This window comes from Schistocerca gregaria, chromosome 7 (assembly GCF_023897955.1).
Source record: "Schistocerca gregaria isolate iqSchGreg1 chromosome 7, iqSchGreg1.2, whole genome shotgun sequence".
Classification (NCBI taxonomy): domain Eukaryota; kingdom Metazoa; phylum Arthropoda; class Insecta; order Orthoptera; family Acrididae; genus Schistocerca; species Schistocerca gregaria.
This window is the reverse complement of record NC_064926.1, coordinates 518,450,762-518,474,388: the sequence shown is the minus strand read 5'-3', so window position 1 is coordinate 518,474,388 and position 23,627 is coordinate 518,450,762. Positions and strand designations below refer to the sequence as shown.

General features: G+C 42.2%; 1 protein-coding gene across 2 annotated transcripts in view; it reads right to left on the bottom strand.

The window, feature by feature from the left end:
- The window catches only part of LOC126282013 (zwei Ig domain protein zig-8-like), a 1,268,067-nt gene that overhangs the window by 20,323 nt on the left and 1,224,117 nt on the right, over nucleotides 1–23,627 (bottom strand). For both annotated transcript variants that reach the window (XM_049981405.1, XM_049981404.1), the window contains one exon: nucleotides 10,665–10,845. In XM_049981405.1, the coding sequence (XP_049837362.1) occupies nucleotides 10,665–10,845 (181 nt within the window). The remainder of the gene's footprint in view (nucleotides 1–10,664; nucleotides 10,846–23,627) is intronic.

The window sequence follows — 23,627 nt, the reverse complement described above, 5'->3', positions numbered from 1 at the left end:
TAAGATCAGTCAGAAAAGCCAAATTCGCCACCCACTTAGGATCACAAAGTTATTCTTCTGGACATCCTTTCGTTTGAAAAAGTTACTTATTTCACCCGTCAAGGAGAAAAACCAATGTAGCACCTTTCCTGTGCTCAGTCATCTTACTTCGGTGTGGTAGTGGATGTCCGGGTATTCCGTTTCGATGTCAGCCAGAATTCTTTAAATTGGAGATGTGTGAGTCCATGCGATCGAAGATAATTAACCGTTCGAAGAACTGTTCCCATAACATTTTTTATGATGACAATCTTCGCACAAAGTGCCTCCTGGTATATTAGACAATGGGCTGCCAAGAATAAGGAACAGCCGACTTCAGCCATTTTTGACCTGACGTAACGCAGGAATCCAGATCGTATCCCTCGTAGCGCTGGGATTCCATCCGTTGTTACACTGGTCAGGCGTTCCCTTTTTAAATCCATTGACTCTAACACGTTTTCCACGGCCAGAAAAATATCCAAACCCGTGGATGTGTCTTCTAAAGTTATAAGGTCGAGAGGCGCGGCGGGCGGTCGGGCGGTCCGCACGGCCAGCTAAGCGACACCGCTCGGCCACGAGTAGCATTCATTTCACGCTAGGTGAGGAGAGCTGTACATCAACGTGACGTAGGCACGCGTCATCATGAGTTTCACGAGTTGTCCTATCGACTAATGTGTGCATTCTGTATTCATCGACTGCTGTGTGCGTGTCGCATCTGCACTGTTCATTGTTCTTAGTTGATTTACAACATGAAGGCAAAATTAAATCGACCTAGATGGTTTAATATTTCCAGCAACATTCGGAATTACTTCGAATTTCAGTTTCTCAGTATAACGTTTCTGCCCGCATGAATTATGTACAATTCATTGGCTTTTATAAAAATAGGAAACACTTTAATTTCTCCGTATTTCACGTTTCTATCCACACGATTTATGCACGATTCATCGGATTTTTAAAAAAAATTGATCAAAAGCTTTCGTTATGGTTCCTTTGTACAGACATTCATTAAGTTCCTGAAACACATAATACCATCCCAAATTGTTGGGATTACAGCTTAATAATTAATTCAACTGAGATGAGCGTAACATATAACTCCTGTCACTTCGTTTGTACACATGTATTTACATTTAGCTTTAACGTTATCGGTACAACCGCAACGATCGGTTTACATACTATTGAAGTCGATTTAGGTTATTTACGTCACGATGACGTAGTGTTACGTCACTATGACGTGGGGTTCTCCTCACGTAGCGTGAGATGAACGCTACCCACTGCGACAACATACGATTTCGCCCGGGGCGCTGGCCGCTACTGCCCCAGGGCACAGTTTGGACGAGCCTGCTATAGACGCTCCTGCAGTTTACTATTACCACATTAATATTGTCATTCCCTGTTGCGTTTTGCCTACTGCTACCTTGTCGCGTCTCAGGAGGCGTCTTGTCGGGCCTAGGGAGCGAATTCTCTAATGTAAAAAACCCATAGGTGCACTCCACATGTACTCAGCTACACTTGTAGCCGCTTCCTGCGTGTAGTGCACGCCTGACCTATCCAGGGGGACCCTGAATGCGATGAGACTGTAAGAATATTTCCCGCCTTACAGTTAATCAACGGCAGCGCGGGATTAGCAGATCGGTCTATGGCGCTGCAGTCATGTACTGTGCGGCTGGTCCCGTCGGACGTTCGAGTCATTTCTCGTACATGGGTGTATGTGTTTGTCCTTACGATATTTTAGGTTCAGTAGAGTGTAAGATTAGGGACTGATGACCTAAGCAGTTAAGTCCCATAACATTTCACCCACATTTGAACATTTTTTCAGTTAATCAACGATGTTCACTACTGGAGCAAGATATTACTATCAGGGACAACCACGTGTCTGAAGGTTCCAGTGTGGTGTCGTGGACACCAGGCGTGATACTTAGAGTATATAAGCAGAGCAGAGATAAATGACGAACTGTTCTAGCGACGACAAATGTTAAAAATAGGAAAATTGAACATTACAAGCGACAAGCAAGATTCAGCAGAGGGCTGTGGCCCGGATCCTGAGAACAAGCATCTCGGAAACCAAAAAATGTATTCGACAGTTTGCGTGCTACTGTCCTAAGTACGTACAGAAAGTCACTGAACCACCAGTAGGCGACAGGGTATTAAAATGTACACGCCACATCACACAGTGTGGACTTGGGAGGATTGCTCGCTCTGTGCATCATGATATGCTGCGATCTGTAGTACGTCTGGCGACTGAGCACAACGCAGGTGCAGGAAACAAACGTTGAACTTGAGCTTCCGCAGCAGAATACCCCTGAGTACTCCCAAGTTGATGCAACGACATCGCGGGCACGGAATCGTCGCGATTGTTCCGTGGATCAATGAAAGAGTGTTCCCTGATCCGATAAAACACATCAAGTGTTACACCAGATCACTGGTCGTGTCAGTAAATGCTGTTGTCCGGTCCACGGACTCTGGCCGACGGAGGCAGGCATTTTGGTATTGGAGAGAGCATTTTGTCCGTCTCAGTTGCATGGATATATAATTTTTTGCTACGTTGATTACCGCTTTCAGGCTTACTCGCTCTCTGTCAAACCACACACCTTGTTATGTATCATAGTCATAACTGTTGTTTGGCTTCCTTTCAGGTGTATCAATAAACACACATAGGTTATCTTTTCAATGAAAGATTTCGTTGCTCGCAGAGAGGAATATGGTTTGGGTATGGGCGAGTCAAACCTAAACAGATAACCACTGCAGCATCAAACTGTATATTCAAGCAACTGAGATGAACGCAATAAAAGTTAACCAAGTTTTCTTCAGACAATAGCTTCTGTTTCACGTATATTACTCATTAAAACCTATGTCACTGTAATATAATTAATGATTAACTAATAAAATAAATAAAACTAACAAACGACACGAAGTGGACTCGTGACAAAACCAACTTATTGAATGGTAGCGTAAAGAAAATGTGATAATGGAGAAAAGTAACTGAATATAATTGTGTAAAGTTGAGATACTATTGTTTATTAATCTAAACTGGCATAGAAGCTATGGGTTCAAATGGGGTTCAGATGGCTCTGAGCAGTATGGGACTCAACATATGAGGTCATAAGTCCCCTAGAACTTAGAACTACTTAAACCTAACTAACCTAAGGACATCACACACACCCATGCCCGAGGCAGGAGTCGAACCTGCGACCGTAGCAGCCCCACGGCTCCGGACTGCAGCGCCAGAACCGCACGGCTACCGCGGCCGGCAGCTATAGCGCATACTGCATACACAACTATACAGTGTTCAATCCTCGAGGTATCCTCATTTATTAAGTTCGTTAAATATGTTTCATCCATTCCTTACTGTCCTCATATAATTTCCATTTCACCGTCTTCTCTTATACCTAACGCATATGAATCAGAATTATATTGTTACCTTTAGCATCGTTTTTGTATTTACTTTACTGTGTCACTGTAAGTAAATTACTACTTCCTGAACATCTTATTCAGGCAAAGTAAATTCCTCAACAACTATTCTCTTCTTGTACCGTTTTAACCCTAAAATTACCAATTAATTTCTCTATGATATTTATTATGCCTAACAAAAGCTTATTCTTCCCTATTTGAATGTTTTTTCACTTTCCCCTCAACATCTGATCATTTCACTATCTTTGTACTAAAGTGTTACATACATGCTTGTGCCAATATATGGGTAGGATTACTTTTTGAAATTATTGCCTTTCCTGTTTGTATCCTTTCGTGTTTTTATATCCCTTCTGTTAGGCTTTGTGAAGCCGTTGATCATTTGCCATGCCTGGAAATCGTAAGAACTTTCTAGCTTCCTGAAACACACATCTCTGCTTCATATTTACTAAAAAAATTGTGTAAATTTTAGAGAGAGGCATATAATTAAGAAGAAAGGTCTTTTTAGTGAATCGAGGTATTCCAGAAACACGTACAATGTCCGTGAGCATACGGCTTAAGATTCTTTCTGCTAATGACGTACTATTATTCTAAACGACAATTGTACGTTATTCTACTTTTATAACATTGTACTACACGTTTCATCACTAGGTAGTGTAATGGAACAGAGAGTAGCTCGAGTATGCTTAACCAAGACAAGTAGCACACGTTACAGACGAAATGGTGGGTATTGAAAAAGAATTATTGGTAATTTAGAGAGTGGGCACACGTTGCACACACGGTATGAAGTAATCAAGGCGATAAATGCAGAGAAATGCAAACTCATCAAGAGTGACACTTCTAAGAACTACGTCATACCGACCAGGCGATTAGTGTAAATTTGTAGTTCGCTAAACACGATCAGCTAGTTTCTAAGAGCTGTGAGTCAGATTTTTGTATATATTTATTAAGAAGTAAAGCCCATTAATTAATCGTGTACGACATGAGACTTTGTTTATATTTACAAACACGCTGTATCAGCATCCATGTGTACACTTGTGAACAACAACACTCCAGGAAAAATTCGGCACTACTTAATAAAGTATTCGTTTAAAGTAACAGCCTTGTGGAAATGACGTCGTTCTTTAAATATGACGATGATGTGGTGCCCATAACAAAAAGTCAATAATTACACTTCTATATATTATTTATTAATGAAATGAAGAATGAGTGTATGATACTAGTGCACGATTGACGCTGTTCTACTCATAGTAAGAAACCTGGCGGCTGTTGCTGCAGATACTCGTATGTGATTGGACGACTACCTCTCCTGCCTTCCGATATCCCTGTTGGTATGATCTATTATTTATTTTTTAATGTAGTTAGTAGTCCATTTTCAATTCTTTGCAATCTGCTGTTGCAGGTTTCACCGACCTACCGCAGCATCACCTCACACTGAACATTCGGTGTGGCCTTTCTTAAATATGTATACGGGTTCCCCATCTCACTTTTTTACCTCATATATTTCCGAAATGAAACAAAACGTGAAAACTTAGATTGCCCAGGGAAGCACCTGTTTCAAGGGTTCGAACAAACGGCAAACGGCAGGAATGCACAACCCTTAAATGCAACGAACATCACTTTTGACACAAAGTTACTTGCTTTGAATACCACATGTAATTTTTTTTCTCTGCAGAAATGAAAATCAGAGATACAGTTAGTGATGGCTGACTTCGTCTCACTGCTCTAAATATTACACCTTCTGGAACACTTTGACTTTGAACAACGGTAACGGTGCCACAGTTACTGCCGTAATTTTGTAACGGTGTATTGCGGGTTGCCTGCACTGTCTTCAAGTCTGCTGTAGGCAGCCCTTGCTCTGCGCACTACGGCAAAAATTGTGGCGCCGTTGCCATCCTTTAAAGTCTACGTATTTCAGAAGGTTCAAAGCTTAGAACAGTGTAAGTAAGTCAGTCATCTCTAATTTTACCTCTAGTTTTTATTTCTGTAGAAAAGGCATGCATTTGCCTGTGAAAGAAACGTAACATTACGTTGAACGGGATCTTTGTCTACATTTGTCCTGTGTGATATCCTGCCCATTGTGTGAGCCCGTGACATAGGTGTATCCAAGGCCAATTACATTTTTCGCATTGTGTTTTATTTCGGAATTACATGAGGTGCCAGAGTTGGGTGGGACACCTTGTATATACACATGCGTCTCACCACCAGTTTAAGAGATTGCAAAAACAAAGTATAAATACGTACTTTATGAAAGAATTAATCTGCTCGAAAGCTAGCACTAGTTCCAATTGTACTACATTTAACAAAAACGAGATTTTCCTTTGTATCGAGTGTTATAATTAAACTGACAGTGTTCCGTGTGTCTCAGAGCAGGACTGTGAAACTGAGTAGACCTGTCCGTTAATCACTGCTCGAGCAGTAAACTAAAAGAATAATAGTTCGACACTCTGCCACCATTGAAAATGTGACGCTGGGAGCAGCTACAGAGTGAAATGTTTCTGGTTTTGTCATCGGTTATGCTGGTTGTTCCTTGCCGACTCGCATTGGTTTCTTTTGTGGAGTGTCTGTTTGTGTAAAGTATTAGCACTGACTAATGAGAAGAAAGACTGTGCCCGGCTGCTAAAACTGTTTTATCAGAACGACAGTAAGAGCAGCGCTGTACTACAGGAATATGGCAGACATAAACAGTGGCAAAGAGCTCCAAATTCAAGAAATGGGCTAAAGAATATTATCAAGAAACTTGAAGAAACAACTGAGTTAGGTGGTACATTAGGACGAGGGAGGCCGGCCAATCCCAAGGCAGTTGCTGTAGCTGTAGCCGACCGTACAGAACGTCCCTCAAATTCTGCAGCCAATGCTCGCGCTGTATCACTAAAATCGGCTGATACCTGGACAACAGTTCGAAAAACTTTGCGGCTCATTTTACGCTGTTATCCCCACAAGATTCAGATCGTGCCCAAAATTAAGCCCGACGATAGGCTAACATGCCGGACTTTGCCCTCCATTATTTGACACGCTTAGAAATGGATGACATGTGGCTGTGAAATAATCTTCGGACGGACGAGGCACATTTCACTCTGCACGTTGTCGTAAATGCACAGAACTGTCGCGTATTGGGTTCTACTCAGCCACGTGTTGTGCAGAAATATCCATGCTCTCAGCTTATGTTGGTGTGGTTTCAGAAACTCCTTCATTCTCGGTCTGTTTTTCTTCAATGAGATGACATCTTCACGTTATAAGGAGCTCCTTGTGCAACACGGGATCCCAACTTTGCAAGGACGCAACTCCGCGCACACCACTGTTTCCATGCAAGAAGGGAAGACACAAAAAGTTGCTTGCTAGGTGAAAGAATTGCTTCCAGTACACTACAGTAACAGAAACTTCATCTCTAGTCTACGGGAAGATGTGGAGCCTTTCAGATTCCCGGACCTAAATTCACGCTGCGCGGGATTAGTCTAGCGGTCTAAGGCGCTGCAGTCATGGAGTGCGGGTGGTTCCGGCGGAGGTTCGAGTTCTCCCTCGGGCATGGGTATTTGTGTTTGGCCTTAGAATAATTTAGGTTAAGTAGTGTGAAGCATAGGGACTGATGACCTTATCAGTTAAGTCCCATAAGATCTCACTAACATTTCAACATTTTTGATTTTAACCTGAATTCACGTGAGTTTTGGTTGTGCGAATATCTGAATTATCTGATCTATCATGTATGTATCCAGATGCGAAGGGTGCTGCAAGCAACTGTCGACCATGGTGCGTCACAGATACAGCGCGCCGGGAGACCATATTGAACATGTCTGTAACTTGTGACATATCCTAATAAAGGTGCTAAACCACCTTTATCGTGTACTTGATCTCCTCGCCACTTTTCCTGCGCCCAGACCAAATTCAAATTGCTTACAGTGTTATATTTTCACCAAGTTGCGTAATTATTATTATTTTTTTCAGCATTCTCCACGAGCACACCGATAAATGATTATACCTACGATTTATACAGCCGACACAGCAGCACTTGGAACCCCGTCAGTTTAATTATGACGACACTGTATATTAAATTAGATGTAATGTTTGTTTATGTGGTAAAATCACCGTTGAGTCAAGTACTCCTTCCTCAATTTTTCTGTCACGCTAGAAAAATGAGATAAACGTAATACTTACGAAATTGAGAAAGACTATGATTTGAATCCTCATCATTTTGGTGCTCATGCCAAAATTTGTCTTAGGAATGTGTAATATTTTTAATGTTATGGAGATATTAATATTGTGAAAAATATTTCAATGTTCTTAAATCATATGATGCGCTTAAGTTAGATTTGTATGAGTAAAACATGATCATTTTTACTCGAAGTACAACTTGAAAAAAAAACGATCTCTTTCTAAATATCAAAATAATTGAAGCCGATCTTGCTGCGTGAATGTGAACTCCCTTTTTAAGGAATTTTTTTATCTTCTCTTTCAAAAACGTAATAAAACGTGTATGAACTGTGTATTGATACCAAAGATATCCGACAACTCAAACTCTGACTGAAATGAATCGGAAGTATGAAATGTTGTATGACTATAAAAAACTAAATTTAATCGAGATTCTTGGACCGTCTCTGCTAAATGTAGCCATTTTGTTTATATCTTTTGAATAGAGCATAGGAAATGTATGTAAGTTTCTTACTGTGTGTCAGAATAAGATTCTTACTTATAATTAAATATGTTCAAAGGGGTTATATTCATGTTCTTTTAATGATATGTAATCCTCGCAATTATTAAGTGCTACACGACTTATGTTTCTGTAAAATTTGTTACAGAAAAGCTACCTGGAACAGCGACCTCAGGAGGTCATGGTAAAGAGAAGCAATGTGGCGAATGCATCTCACGTTCTGCCATCAAATTGACTCAGCTATTAACAAAGCGCGCCTCTGAGATTATTTGCCGATCATTTTTTTTTTTTTTGTCTTGCGATCATTTTGAGCATGGACAAAATATGCATGATTAGGGCATAGTCGCCGATTTGTGAACCTGCTGCTCTTGTTTCTCTTAGATACAATTACACAGAGCTCATAGTGCTCTTAAATTACTGTGGCTCGTAAATGGTAAAGCCCTTAGGAGCCAATTTTATTTTGAAATCATTGCATCCCTTTAAGATGCGTATGAGATGCAGTAGGAAGAATGCCCACATAATAAATTATGGTTGCTCCGCTCCTCAATGAAAAAGAAACAAATCTTATTTATAGCAGTTTTTCCCAGATACACTCATTTTAATTCAAATACTAGAGCACAACTTACGTGTCATACTATACCATTAGTTGAATCCAGGTTCCTTTTGGGAACAGTCGATTGACTCATTTTCAGAATTTCATTAAAGTTTTTCTGTTATATATGAAAGAATTTTGGAACTAGCCGAATGAGGTCACCGCGGAAATTGTAATCCTATTGCAGTGTTTTGTTATAGATCCACAACTCATGGCAGCAAAACATGGGGTGATGGAATTAACCTTTCAAAATTTGAAATACGAATGTCTTATGTTAATCCTAAAACAGAGTGTCGTAAATATTGGAGCTAGCAATTACCATTGTTCTGCAGTCGTTAATAAATTTTGTTATTTAAGATGAAAATAAACTGTATGTAATTTCACTTTAGGTTCGGATCAAAGAGTCACTTGCTAGGGATCGTAATCGACTGTGCTTCAGTAATTGATAATCAATTATCAGTTTACGTCAGATGCTACGTATTACACTACCGGGCTTTAAAATTTCTACACTACGAAGATGACGTGCTACAGGCGTGAAATTTAACCGACAGCAAGAAGATTCTGTGATATGCAAACGATTAGCGTTTCAGAGCATCCACACAAGGTTGGCGCCGGTAGCGACTCCTACAACGTGCTGACATGAGCTAAGTTTCAAACCGATTTCTCATACACAAACAGCAGTTGGCCAGCGTTGCCTGGTGAAATGTTGTTGTGATGCCTCGTGTAAGGAGGGGAAAAATGAGTACCACCACGTTTCCGACTATGATAAATGTTTGATTGTAGCCTATCGCGATTGCGGTTTATCGTATCGCGACATTGCTGCTTGTGTAGGTCGAGATCAAATGACTTTTAGCAGGATATTGAATCGGTGAGTTCAGGGCGGGGGGAGGGGGGGAGGGTGTAATATGAAACGCCGTGCTGGATCCCAACGGCCTCGTATCACTAGCAGTCGACATGACAGGCATCTTATGTGCATGGCTGTAAAGCATCGTGCAGCCACGTCTAGATTCCTGAGTCTAAAGATGGGGACATTTGCAAGACAAAAATCATCTGCACGAACAGTGTGACGCCGTTTACAGCAACATGGACTATCAGCTCGGAGACCATGGCTGCGCTTAGCCTTGACTGTGCATCACAGAAAGGAGCGCATGCAATGGTGTACTCAACGACGAACCTGGATGGACAAATGGCGAAACGTCATTTTTAGGATGAATCCAGGTTCTGTTTACAGCATCGTGATGGTCGCATCCGTGTTTGGCGACATCTTGGTGAACGAACATCGGAAACGCGTATTCAACATCGCCATACTGACGTATCACCCGGCGTGATGGTATGGGGTGCCACTGGTTACACGTCTCGATCACCTCTTGTTCGCATTGACGGAAATTTGAACAGTGGACGTTACATTTCAGGTGTGTTACGACCCGTGGCTCTACCCTCCATTTGATCCCTGCGAAACACTACATTTCAGCAGGATAGTGCACAACCGCATGTAGCAGGTCCTGTACGGGCGTCCCTGGATACAGAAAATGTTCAACTGCTGCCCTGGCCAACACATTCTTCTGGTTTCTTACCAACTGAAAACGTCTGGTCAGTGGTGGCCGAGAAAGTAGCTCGTCACAATACGCCAGTAGCTACTCGTGATGAACTGTGGTATTGTGTTGAAGCTGCATGGGCAGCTCTACCTGTATACGCCATTCGAGTTCTGTTTGACTCAATGCCCAGGCGTATCAAGTCTGTTATTACGGCCAGAGGTGGTTGTTCTGGATACAGATTTCTCAGGATCTGTGCACCCAAATTGCGTGAAGATGTAATCACATGTCAGTTCTAGTATAATATATTTGTCCAACGAATACGCGTTTATCATCTGCATTGCTTTTTGGTGTAGCAATTTGAATGGCCAATAGTTTAGCTTATAGGTGTCAGCTGAAAGTCGCAGGACATTCACCCGCCACAGGCTGCAGAGTCGCGGGCGGCCTTCCAGAGCGTGCTGGCTCGGCTACTCACGGAATGTCCTCGGCGGCGGCGCCCAGCGGCAGCGGCCGGCCGTCCTTGGTCCAGAGGGCGCGCCGGGACGGCGGCTGAGTGTCGCCCAGCACCCGGCACCACAGCTCGACGGCGCTGCCCGTCTGGTAGTAGCGCTCGCGCGCCGACCGGCCCGACTCGTCCACGATCTCCAGGTCAGGTGCTGTAAAACGCACCACTGTCATTGCCACCATCCCAGCCGTTGCCGAAGTCGATCGTTACACACAGATCTCACAAATTAACCAGTATTCACTATCGAAACCACCCAGACACCTATTCCTGGACATTAATGTTGGGTGTGTGCACACTTTGGCTTTATGATGTGATGGCTTCAACTCTGCTGAGGACACATTCAGTGTTAGCCTGGTTTTCTGTGGAGAAATGGTGCCACATTCCTCCTGAAACCAGGGAATGTGGTGATGATGCCCACTGGGATCAGGGTCGAGGTCTACATTGTGGCTCATACCAATGGTATTCTATAGACGGGCCTGTTCGTTTCAGGCATGTTATAGTTTACAAACCTGAGCCATTATAAAATTTGCTGTTTTGAAGAGCGCGCCGCAGCGTGTAGTGTAAAGCAGTCGCCTTCCGTTTCTGGCGGTGGCGCCGCTGTGGCAATCGTAGCTTTGGTGTTTCCCTCTGGTGTGAAAGGGGAAAAGTAGCCTGCTGACGTGCATTTAAGGGGCGCTATCAGATCGGCGGTGAGTCAGTCGGAGTGAGGCTAGGTCAGTTTCGGCGAGTGTGGTCAGTTGGTCAGCCGGGTTAGTGTGCGGCAGTGTCTGTCCGTCGTTCGGAGTGCTAGTATGTGTTAGGCCGCCAGTCTGCTCGTGTTTCCTCAGGCAATGGGCATTGGCGGTTGGATCGATCGGTTGGTCGGTCGCGTACTGGGACACAAGATGACTTGTCCGCCTAGAGCATCGGCGCATGTGACGGCGCCACGTGAGTCCAGTGGGCCGTGCCGTATAGCGAGGTAGTGGCTTCACGGCCGGCACGAGAGCGACAGGAGCCAACCTATGATACCAGTCTGGCGGGTACGAGTTGCGACGCCGTGAGACAGGAGTTCGGCGCGCCTTCCTGCGTCCGTTGAAGCGGCTGACAGCGGACGGCTGCGCCAAGTCTTCGCTGGACACCGCGGTTTATTAGAAGTTAAGTGACTCGTGATATGTTGTTTCATTTACTTGTTGACTTCTACTTCTTTTGTTGGTCAGTCTCTCGTCCCCAGCTTCCTCGTCTGTCTCCCGTCCGCATTTGTTAGGCAGTTAGTGTCTTTCTGTCTGTCTGTCGGTCTGCCATCCGTTAATAGCTGCCTCTGTCACGTTTGTCGGATTCGGTGTTAACGAATTTATTGTTTAAGGTGTAAAGGCAACATTCCAGAAATATGTTTTATCTTGCCTATCATCCTGAGAGGCGGTATAAATGTAATGTAGAGCATGTTTGTACACTTTATGTAAGACTGCATTTCATGGGTCTTTATTTAAATGGTCATTTTAGGTTATAAGGTTGCCACCCTTCCACCGCAGGAGTCCTTTAAAAAAGGAAAAAAAAATTTCGGTGGCAAATAATTTCACTGTTGTACCATTTCAATGCCTCTTCAGGGTGCATAGTTTACATGTCTGTGTGAGTTGTTAAGAATTTTTTAGTTTAAAGTAATCTGGTGTGTTGCAGATTTGCACCAGTGTACTCTTTCAGAGATTGTTGTGAGCGGTCATGATTACGGCCGTGTTGAAAGGGAGCAGGCAAGCTTCTCAGCCGGAAGGCTCCTACTGTTGATATTGTTCTTTTGCCTCTAAATAAAACTGTAACTTTATATTTCGAGGGTGCTTTTCTGCTTATAATTTTAAATCTGTTTTTTAAAAGGCTTTTAGGAATAAAATTCACATATGATAAAAGTAGTTTTCCGTCAGGTACTTCCTGGCAACTACTTCCACGCTCACCTAGTGTGATTAAAGTGTTAATGTTCTTGCTGAATCGCTAGTAAACAAAGCAAATTCTTTAAGAAAAGATTTTGAAAGCGAATATCACGGTTCAAAACCATTTCCTTAGAGATGTTACTTTGTGACTTGGAGCACTGTCATACTGATAAAAACAACCGTCGTCTCTGAACTGTTGAGCCACAGTAAGATAAACAGGGCGAATGTAAAATAAGCGGAGTGACTATTATACAGGAGAGTTGATACTGCAATATCGTTCCACAGAAAAAAGGCAACTGCCACAAATCGCTTGAGCATGATGTCTCAATAGCCAATTCAGCAAGATGACCTCTCCGTAGAAGGACGATATTCTGGTAGTGCTGCAACGTGCCATAACGATTCGGATGTATTACACAAGAACCCCTTTCTGCCAGCTGATATTGCAGAAGAGTGCCAAGCTGATAAGCTGAAAGCCACAGTTGAGATGACGACGTGTGGTGAGCGTAGCTGACGAACAAAGAAAATCAGGCCACTTTCTACCATCCTTGACAAGAAGAAACGTTATCGTCTGGAACAGATAATTGTAAATGCTCGCGATCTAAGCACCTCCGTCTCCCAGATCCAATGAGCAACCATTGGGGCAGGACCCGTGTTGCCTACCGCTCACCTGATGACGGCTACCTTCGAAACTGCAGCCAGCATGGTTTGCAGGATTATCTACTGTGAACTGCCAGCCTCACATCTCCTAATTTGAAGACATAGAGCCTTCTAACATCAGTTCACTGGAGGGCAAACAGACGGTAGTGACATACTATCACACAGTCGCTGTTCTCGTGAGGTGCGCTAACTACAGCTGACCACGTCTCTTATACGTGAGTCGACACTGGTGCATACAGCCTTAGTCTGGTGGAGTGACCATGACGGAGCTCTGCTCAGTAATCGTCGTTCTCCTCATAGCTGCAGGAAGCTTACTGATCCACAAGGGTGCTTTACTCAAAAGCGTCGGCGAGCTGTTAGGCCTTATCGCGGGACGTGCAACGCCTGCCTCCAGATGGGTCTGCTACCCTGTACTGCGCCTCTCATGCTGCGTGCGAGCCGCCGTGACTCGGCCGAAGATCTTGAGAGGTGCTGAGCGGTTCGCATCAGTGCGATCCACTCTGCTTGATGCGTCAGCAGCCGTCCTCGCTGCTCCCACGGAGAAGACAATTCGGTTGCAAACTAAAGCTAATAAATGTATACTTCATTAATGCTGTCCCATTAGAGCCCACGGCGCCTGACAGGCGCCACCCTGCATCCGAAAGAACACGAGATGCATTTGCAGTTCCAAATAAGGAGAAACAACTGCTATAGAATGGAATGGCGACAGTGGAAATTTGTACCGGGCGGGAACTCGAACCTGGATATCCCGCTTATCGCAAGGGGTCGCCTTACCATTTGACTATCCGTGCACCACTCACGGCCAAGCCCATAGCTCCCATGTGCGCCTGCGACCTGTAACCGTGCATCGATGATGTACCCGTATGTTCCCGCACAGGTCAGAGACTGTACATGAAAGTCGCTTGCCGGTATCAGCAGCTAAATACGATATTGCAGTGCCTGTGTTATTAGTAATTAGAATCACTCAGGCACTGCAATATCTTATGTATCCGTAAGGGGCACAGCCCACAGACCCTTAACAGAACTGTTACTCTATTCTGCGCAGCACTGGGTGTTGTAAAATTGTAGATATCCTACCTTACGTAGTGCCTTTTTAATAGCAATTAGAGGCTCATGTCCTTGTCACTAGGAAGATCCCCATTACGTACCACTACCACATCGGAATTCCACACACGATGGCATGAACTTCTTAATTTTATTTATAGTATGACGTTACAAGTGCAAGCCAAAATATTTCGATGACTGAAGTACATAAAACATTTAAAAATACACAAACATCAGTACATTTAATGTTCATAAGAGAGCATGGTTGTGGTAGAAGGGCTGCAATCAAACACTATACAGTTAAATTCAAACGACGCAGCCACTCACTAGTAGCCCTAATGGTCTCGATAAAATCCCGTCATTTCCCAAAGAATCTTCGCAAAGGAGAATCGTGTACTGTATGTAGCAATGTTTGTTCGGAAGTTTCACAGTCACACATTGGATTGTCAGTTGAACCCCACTTGCGCACTTGGATGTAGTTTCTGTGGGTCCATTTCTTACACGGTTCAATTGACAACATATTCTGTCGGGAAGTTGCATTTCTGTAAGTTGTTGCTTGTGTCCTGTATGATGTGCTGTTATGCCTGTTAACGTCACTGTTATTCCACTTAGCTTTCCAAGATTTACGGCTGTCATAGGTAATCACTGGGATAATTATTATGTCTTTTATAGTCGGTTTTGGCTCTGCTTAAAGTTGTTGTGGCGGTGTGTACGTCGTAGTGTAAAATGTATGATAATGTAACAGCAAGAACAACAGTGTTTATGTGACGTTTAAGGCTTTCTCTGCGTACTGAGTGTTCCAAAAAAAACACGGGAGAACTGCCGGATGTCAGTAATGTCCTGCCACTATATTTCGGCGCAGAGGCTTCTGGCCATCTTCAGGTGAGTACCACTACTGTCAGTTCTTCCGTGTTTTTATGGAACAATAACAGAATTATTTGAAATAAATAAATAATCTCTGATAATTCTTATTTATGTGCTGCTGAGACCGACTATAATTAATTATTTGGTCATACCTTATCAATATACATATATCGTCTTCCAATAACAACACTGGTGCCGTAAATATTTTTATTTAAAGCAACCGATAAATTACAGACAGAAAACTTAATCTTACGCACCAGCCACAGAAATTATTTCATTTACGTAAAGTTTAAGGTTGTTCTAATGAATGTTACTTTCAGTGTCAGCATAGAAAAATAATATTCATATAGTTTCATGTCCTCGGAGTTCAAATATTGTAATATTTGTCGCAAGAATTAATGCTTCAATATTTCAACAGTTTCAAATAGCCGCACACACACACACACACACACACACACACACACACACACACACACACACTGCCCTCTCCCAGTAGCCACACCAAACAAGTTCTGACGAAACACAAAAAACACAAGACCAAAGATGAGCAAGTGAACAGCGACAAAAACGTCACATCTCTCACTGAGAATGTTGTCTGAAGTGTCTGCTCAGACCAATTTTCGCCACATTTTCTGAAAGTGAATGTGAGGTGAATTAGTGAGCGGAAATTTGTGAAAAACTGAGTGAAAAAAATCCACTAAGTAACAGTTGATCCAGACACCAACCAGAGACACGAAACAGAACGAAAAATGTAAATACAGAAACGAACATAACCTCTACCCACGATATAGTTCTTCACAAGTAGGCAATATTTTTTTTCGTGGGTAGTATGCACATGACATGCTGTCAAATAACGACGAAAACACGCACTAGAACCGGTCTATAATAATACAGTTCAGTCAGCGATGTAATTTTAAGAGGAGTGTACAAACAAAACAAAGCAAATTGTACATATTGTAATTCTTATGCCTACAGCAGTTAAATGATTCTAAATTTGGTATTGTACTTTACAGAAATAAAAATTTGACCCACAGAAGATGACACGTAAGTTTCGAAACATGCCTGGGTAAATATAAAAGTTACCTGTGTTTTGCATAAGGCTGATTTTCAAAACAAACAAGAGAATACTGGTTGGACGTTCGTCTGCCACTGTCCCCGAAAAACTGAAACAATCTGGTTTTGCTCATATAATCGTACATAAAATCTTAAAATGTAGGCAATCTTGAATGCTGCCGCTACTCCAGACGTCTACTAAAGTCGGAACCGGCATCCACGTACAAGTTAACTGTAGAACATAAGCGAGCGTTTTTCGAAAAAGTGAGAATGAAGGCAATAGCATCGAGCCCTCTGAGAGCTGAAGTTGGAACCTTGAGTCATGTAGGGCATGAGTCGACCCGCCAAGCCCAGCTGTTCGCTGTCATTCCCGAGAAACGGTTATTGTTTACTTTCGACTGCAACGTCCAGTCGCTCCAGACGTGTTCGTCCCACTTCGTCAGTGAGTCGCTATGACGGGGTGCATAATGGCATCCGCCTTTGTAAGTCGCCTTTTGATCCATTCATCGATTCGCAGGCTGTTCTCTCGCATGTCGCCCTCACTTTAAATTACGGAAGTTTACATTTGAGAAGGTAATTTGCTTGACCGTATAGGCCACAAAGCGTCATTGGACATAGGGGTGATGTCCAATAATTCTCTAAGATGCCTCCAGATCTGGAATGCGTTCTGCCGTTTAGTTTTTCATAATAAATGACCTGTTGTATTTACTGCTCCGGTGTTTTAGACAAACCGTTGCAGTAAGCTCGCCTTTGCTATTTCAGATTTACGTGTGATCCGCGGTGGCTGGATAACGTCACTGGTGAGATGCGTGTAGTCACCAAAGTACTGCACAACGATGCTGAAAATTTTCACGACGTCGTAGACAGAGGTGTCTCTGCAAAAGCGAACCAAGTCTGTGTTTGCAGAGGTTGAAAAAAAAGGAGGCAACGAACACTGTGGAGTAGAAATGTTACGAAAATTGTGCTCCATTGACACAACGTTATGTAACCCGAGGGTGTTGGCCTATGGGATCCTTTCATCATGCGCAGCACGGAACCAAAAATAGTATGCTTCTCATGTAACTCGGCAGGCTGGCTTCTACATGAGGGAAGAAACAGATTCGTTTCCTTAGTTTCCGGCGTGGAAGTTGGTTTAACGCATATGGGGTGTTGTCTTGGTGGTGAAAATTCACAAAAAGACCTGGACCAGGCACGTGAACACAGCTTGGCAACGAGATAGCTTGATCGGGCTCATAAGCGAATTTAGTAAGATCGAAAGGTTATGTCACACAAAATCAGTGCAGTTCCTTTGAATCGAACCATCCCTGCTTTTGCCTAGATCCATTTAGAGAAATCACGGAAAACCTAAAACTGGAGGGCCAGAAGCGAATATGTACCATCCACTGTGCTAACTATGCCCTAACGAATACACGGCTGCTTCTTAAAATTTTCAGCTTCACGGATCGCACCAATGAACGCAAACAGCGGAATGCTGAAAAGTTAGATCCATGTATTGTCTTTTGAAGCGGTAAAAGGGAGAAGAAACACTGTATAAATCGGACAAAATATGGATATATTCCTGGATATATTGCAATGAACAGAGGCCTGTGATACGCGTTGCACATGTAATCTCACAGGAAGTACCATTGTCTTTATGACCTACACATCAGTTCCCCAGGTGGCTACAGGTTCCACAATGGCGGGAACTTGTAAGAGTGTAGGCCACTCCCATTTGTATTCGCGTACGAAGAGGGCAACAACGGCCACCTGTTTACCTTCGTAAGTGTCCTGATTTATATGGTCTTGGCGTCGAGATCCCTATCAGTGGTATACGATGGAGGCAATAGAAAGAAGGACACTGTACCAAGAATACCGGACAAGGTATCTGAAGAGGCTAGACAGTTTGCTTCCAACAGCTCCAAGTTAGACTGCCAGAGAGCCTAAGTTAAGAATTATACGCATTGGGAATGAAAGTTTCCTCACACAGCTGAGTCAGCTCAACATATCTCTTATTGCCCAGAGAACGTACTACTGTGAATCAATGGTTAGTGTACAGTTGGTTATCGACTGCTATAAAAGTAAAATAATAGTTCAGTGTTACGATCCTTCCTGTACTGTCAGTGGATCGAATAAAGTATAACAGCATGGACACTTAATCTCTTTCCTACCCTTCAACAGAAGTGTTTTACCTGAGAAACTCAGGGTCATGGTTTTTAGGTGTCATATCAGACCCTACTTTTGTTCTCTTATGGCATGTATTAAGTACCAGAGGCTTGGGCTTACGTCCTCCTACCACACTAATGAGGCTACTTTGGGATGTGTGGAAGAACGAAGTATGAAGGTAGCCCTTTGCAAACAACCCTATAAATGTGTAAAAAGCATAGAATATATCTACTCCTTGTCTGCCAACAGAAAGAGGGAGAAGAAAATCCAGGAATATAAAAGAAAACACTTAACCATCTGTCCTATGAAGATGCTAAGAAAAAGTTTTAAGGACTCCACCCAGTCAACATGATGTCAAACTTTGCAAACTTCATGTCAAAGTCGTCAGCTAGCATAACGATAAGGTCTCAAACATCATCTTCTGACCCTAGCCAATGTGTCAGTGTCTTGTTTCTCAGTCATGGGTGAGGACATCAGCTCTTTCAACCCCCAAATCCACAGCACCAATGGTAACCACCCATCACGGTAGCTGGAGTTGCCTCATCCTTCTCCTTCATTGCCAGAGAACAGGACATCTGCCAAGGTGCTCCCCACCCAGGATGAAACAGACCAGCGGTCTATCATCAACCTGGGGCTGAAGAGAGCCAGAGGCTGTGGGTTATAGAAGAGAATGGTCCTTTTGTGTCCCAAACGTTATGACAGGAAAATTGTTTCAGTAGCCAAGATCTCACAGGGATACAATGTACAAATTTGCTAAATCAAATTGTGCTGCTCTGGTGAATCCAGCCCCCATAAGACAAAGCTCTTTAATACCGATGAAGAATTACACATTCAGGTTTTATTAACCAACTTTGTTGCGCACATTGGAGGAACGTTAATTGTAATGATTGTTCATGGATTTAAAATATTGTTGGCTGGGTCTAGTGGTAGTTTTAAAGAAGAAACACTCGTCTTATTTCTTGAGTATCTTCTTAAAATCAATTTCTTCTGTCTGGAAGCCATGTTCACTTGCAGATCTTGAAGCCCTATAGATTGACGTGTTTGTAGAATAATGTAGACAACAGAACTGATTCGTATGTAATGTTCATATTTAACTGTCCTATTCCACATACCATTTCGTACTTCATTTAGTCCATCAGGGGGGACTCTCATTTCAAAGAAAATAGATCCAAACTGTCAACGATATGTTTGCAACACATGTCAATGAGGGGTAAACTCATCGAACATCGACACATGTAAACTGGATGAACCCGTAGTTATGTTGGAAACACAGCGTTTCACTGTCAGCACAATTTAGACCGGAAGTGAAGAACTAGGTGTCATCGAATGTGAAATTATGTAAGTCGGAATTGCTAAGCACCAACACCAATTAGCTATTGATGGACTGATCGATTAGTACAAGTCGTCCTGTGAGATGTAACAAGACGTAAAGTCATACTATGAGTTATGTTAGAAGACTCGTTGAGAAAATAACACCGCATTTACACTATTTATAGACTTAGATGACGACTGTAAAACTACTGACTGGAATACACTCTAGATTTACCAAGGATAAAACATATGAAGCAACTTGTACGGGAAGAAATCTGTGGTAGGGCTCACTATCTCAGAAGTGAGTGAGCTTCGGTTGCATTCTCTCTCTCGCGATATGCAACTGTAGATAAGTCAAGCAGCAGATGGTTCCTAGATTAAATTATGAAATGGAATTAAGGTTTACGCAGGGAAAATTAAAAATGTATGGTGTGCCGATATCACTGTGATGTTGTCAGAGACAACAAGGAACTTAGATAAGTTGAACGTAATGCGTAATATCCTGGAAAGATGTTATAAAATGAAGATAAAAAAGCATAGCGAGGGTAACGCAGTGTAGGAGAATTAAATCAAACGATGCTGGTGGAATTCGATTTGAACTTGAAGCACTGAAAGTAGTAAATGAGTTTTTCTATTCAGGAGCCAAAGTAAATAGTGATAACCGAAGTAGGTAGGATATAAAATATACACTGTCAACAGGAAGAAAATCAATTCAGGAGGGGAAAAGCATCGGAGATAAATTAAAATGTTATAAAAGCTTTTCTGACGGTATTTTTTTTTTTTTTTTTGGAATACAGCTTTCTAGCCAAGTGAAACGCGGAGATTAACCAGAGAAGGGTAGAAGCATTTGAAAGGTGGAGTTGCAGAGGAATGCTAAGGATTAGAAAAATGCTAAAGATTGAAAGAAGAGACAAGTTAAGAGAACACATCTAGTACATCAAGGATAGTAGCTTGGTAATGGTGGGAAACATTGGTGGGAAAAATATAGAGGAATATCAGAGCTTCACCATGGTAAGCGAGGCTCAAGAATTGGATGTAGGATGCAGTAGTCAACAGACATTAAGACCTTTAAGCAAGATGTACTAGCGTGGACAACTGTGTCCATAAGGTCTTCGGAGCGAGGAACAAAGCAAAAACCAAAGAGTAGACTATCTGCATCAAGAAAACAATCTTGTGTCATCGATAACTGCAGATTTCACTTTTATAGCTGCTTTGTTCATGAATTAGTGCGGTAACAACACTGTACATCCATCTAAGGCTGTAGTTGCCCAGGGATCGAAGCAGTGTGGTCACACCACAACCGCCGAGGTTGCTGGGGCCCACGACATCTGTGCTATAGAGTACCATAGGCCAGCAGGCTGCCTGCTGCCGCAACCCCCCGACGCTTATCCCCATTGTCAACACACCAGAGAAAAGAAATTTGTGGTAGAACCAAATTACGAGAAGAATAAGTCACGAACTGAGACGTCAAGCGCTTTCCGTTTTAGTATTTGCGGGAAGTGTAGGAGGTAAAAATGGTATAGGGGGACAAAGAGATGAATGCAGTAAACAGATTCAGAAGAATGTGAGTTGCATTAGTGATTCGGAGATGAAGAGGCTCCCACAGGACACAATGTCTTGGAGAGCTGCATCAAACTTGTCTTCGGACTGAAGACAACGACAACAACGACATCATCATCATCATCATCAACAACAACAACGACAACACGTACTCGACATTACGTCTGTCAATCTAATCTCTTCCTTGATGCAACTGTTTAGTATTCCTCTCTTTCTAATGTAGTTTCCAGCATGCTTCAGTCCACTGTAAGTTCAGCAATCCCCAGTTTTTTTTTCCTATTAGAGGACCCTGCATTGAATGAAAATAAATAACACACCCACATTGTCAACCTTCCACCACAGTAACATTGAAGTTTAGTTTTGAAATCTCTATGTAGTTTACCAAGCAAGAAAGAATTAAATTTTTTGATTACTCTTTTCATGTTCATCCGGTAATTATTCTCAAAAATCCTATACCTAAAAGCGCAGCAGATTATTGTACGACATTATCATTAATCTGAACTCTTTTAGATGTGATTATCGTACAATACTTTAATCATACTGCAACTAACTAGCAGCACCACAAGCAGACTTTCCCTAACGTATATTAATTCAATTGCCGTCTATGCTCTACAAAACATTCATTTCATCATGAAGCAGGGATCAATTCCTAGGCCATGCTTGCGTTCTATTAAGGTTATATTACGTCCTTCTATTTACCGCAGACGCACATCTGTACTAGATGCTAGAAATACAGTCTTATCCACAAATAGAAGATCTTTCACCTACTTTAGATTAATACGTACATTCCCTTTATTTTCTTAGTTTAGGGTTTCACAACTTCCTCTAAAATAGCAGAGACGAGCTTGTATTATAATTCTTTATTTTTATCACGTTGAATCAATTTATCCAGTTCCCATTTCAGTCTTGAATTTATCTCTCTCATTACAGACTAAAGGAGTCAATAGCGTAAACGTACCTATTATAAAGTACACAATTTATTATTCAATATAAAAACATAACTTCAATCAACGTATGGCTTCTCAAAATGGTATTGCAACAGTTTTAGTTGAACCTTGTTCAAAACCTTTCCCAAATCATACAATTGAGAGGTAAAGTGGGTACTTATAACTTTCAAGCGCTGCATTATACTATATTAACTTCTACATCTACATCTACTTGATTACTCAGCTATTCACAATTAAGTGCCTGACAGAAGGTTCAATGACCACCCTCAAGATGTCTCTCTACCGTTCCACTCTGGAACGGCGCGGGGTAAAACGAGCACTTAATTTTTTATGTACGAGCCCAGATTCTTTTTATTTTATGGTGATGATCATTTCTCCTTATGTAGGTAGGTGCCAACAGAATGTATTCGCAATCGGAGGAGAAAATTGATGATTGAAATTTCATGAGAAGATCTCGTCGCGACGAAAAACGCCTTTGTTTTAATTATTGCCACTGCAACTCACGTATCATGTCTGTGGTCTTATCACCACTATTTAGTGATAATAGAAAACGGTCCGCCCTTCTCTGAACTTTTTCGATGTCATCCGACAGTCCCACCTAATGCGGATCACACACAACACAGCAATACTGCTGTCATTTGTAATTGTAATCCCTAAGTATTTAGTTGAATTTACAACCTTCAGATTTGATTGACTTATCACGTAATCGAAATTTAGCGGATTTCTTTTAGTACTCATGTGAATAATTTCACACTTTCTTTACTAAGGGTCAATTGATACATTTCGCAGCACACAGATATCTTATCTAAATCATTTAGCAATTAATTCTGGTCATCGGATGACTTTACAAGACGGTAAATGACGGCATCATCTGCAAATAATCTATGAGGGCTGCTCAGATTTTCTCCTTTGTCGTTAATATAGATCAGGAACAATGGAGGGTATATACCACTTCATTGAGGAACGCCGGATATATGACTTTCCGTCCTTTACTACGAAATGTGTCCTTTGTTACAGGAAATCAGGAATCCAGTCGCACAACAGGACCGCAGTGTGGTTGCAAGACGCTTGTAAGGAACGGGTCGAAAGCCTTCTGGAAATCTAAAAATGTGGAATCAGTTTGACATATTCTGACGATAGTAGTCATTACTTCATGTGTATAAAGAGCTACTCGCGTTACGCAAAAACGATGTTTCCTGAATCCGCCCTGACTCTGTGTCAATAAATTATTTTATTCTAGGTAATTAATAATGTCCGAACACAGTATATGATGCAAAACCCTACCGCATATCGACGTTAGAGATATGATCCTGAAATTCAGCGGTTTATTCCTATTTCCCTTTTTGAGTGTTGGTGTGGCTTGAGCAATTTTCCAGTCTTCAGGCTCGGAACTTCCTGTGAGCGAGCGGTTGTATATAATCGCTAAATACGGAGCTAATGCATCAGCATACTTTGAA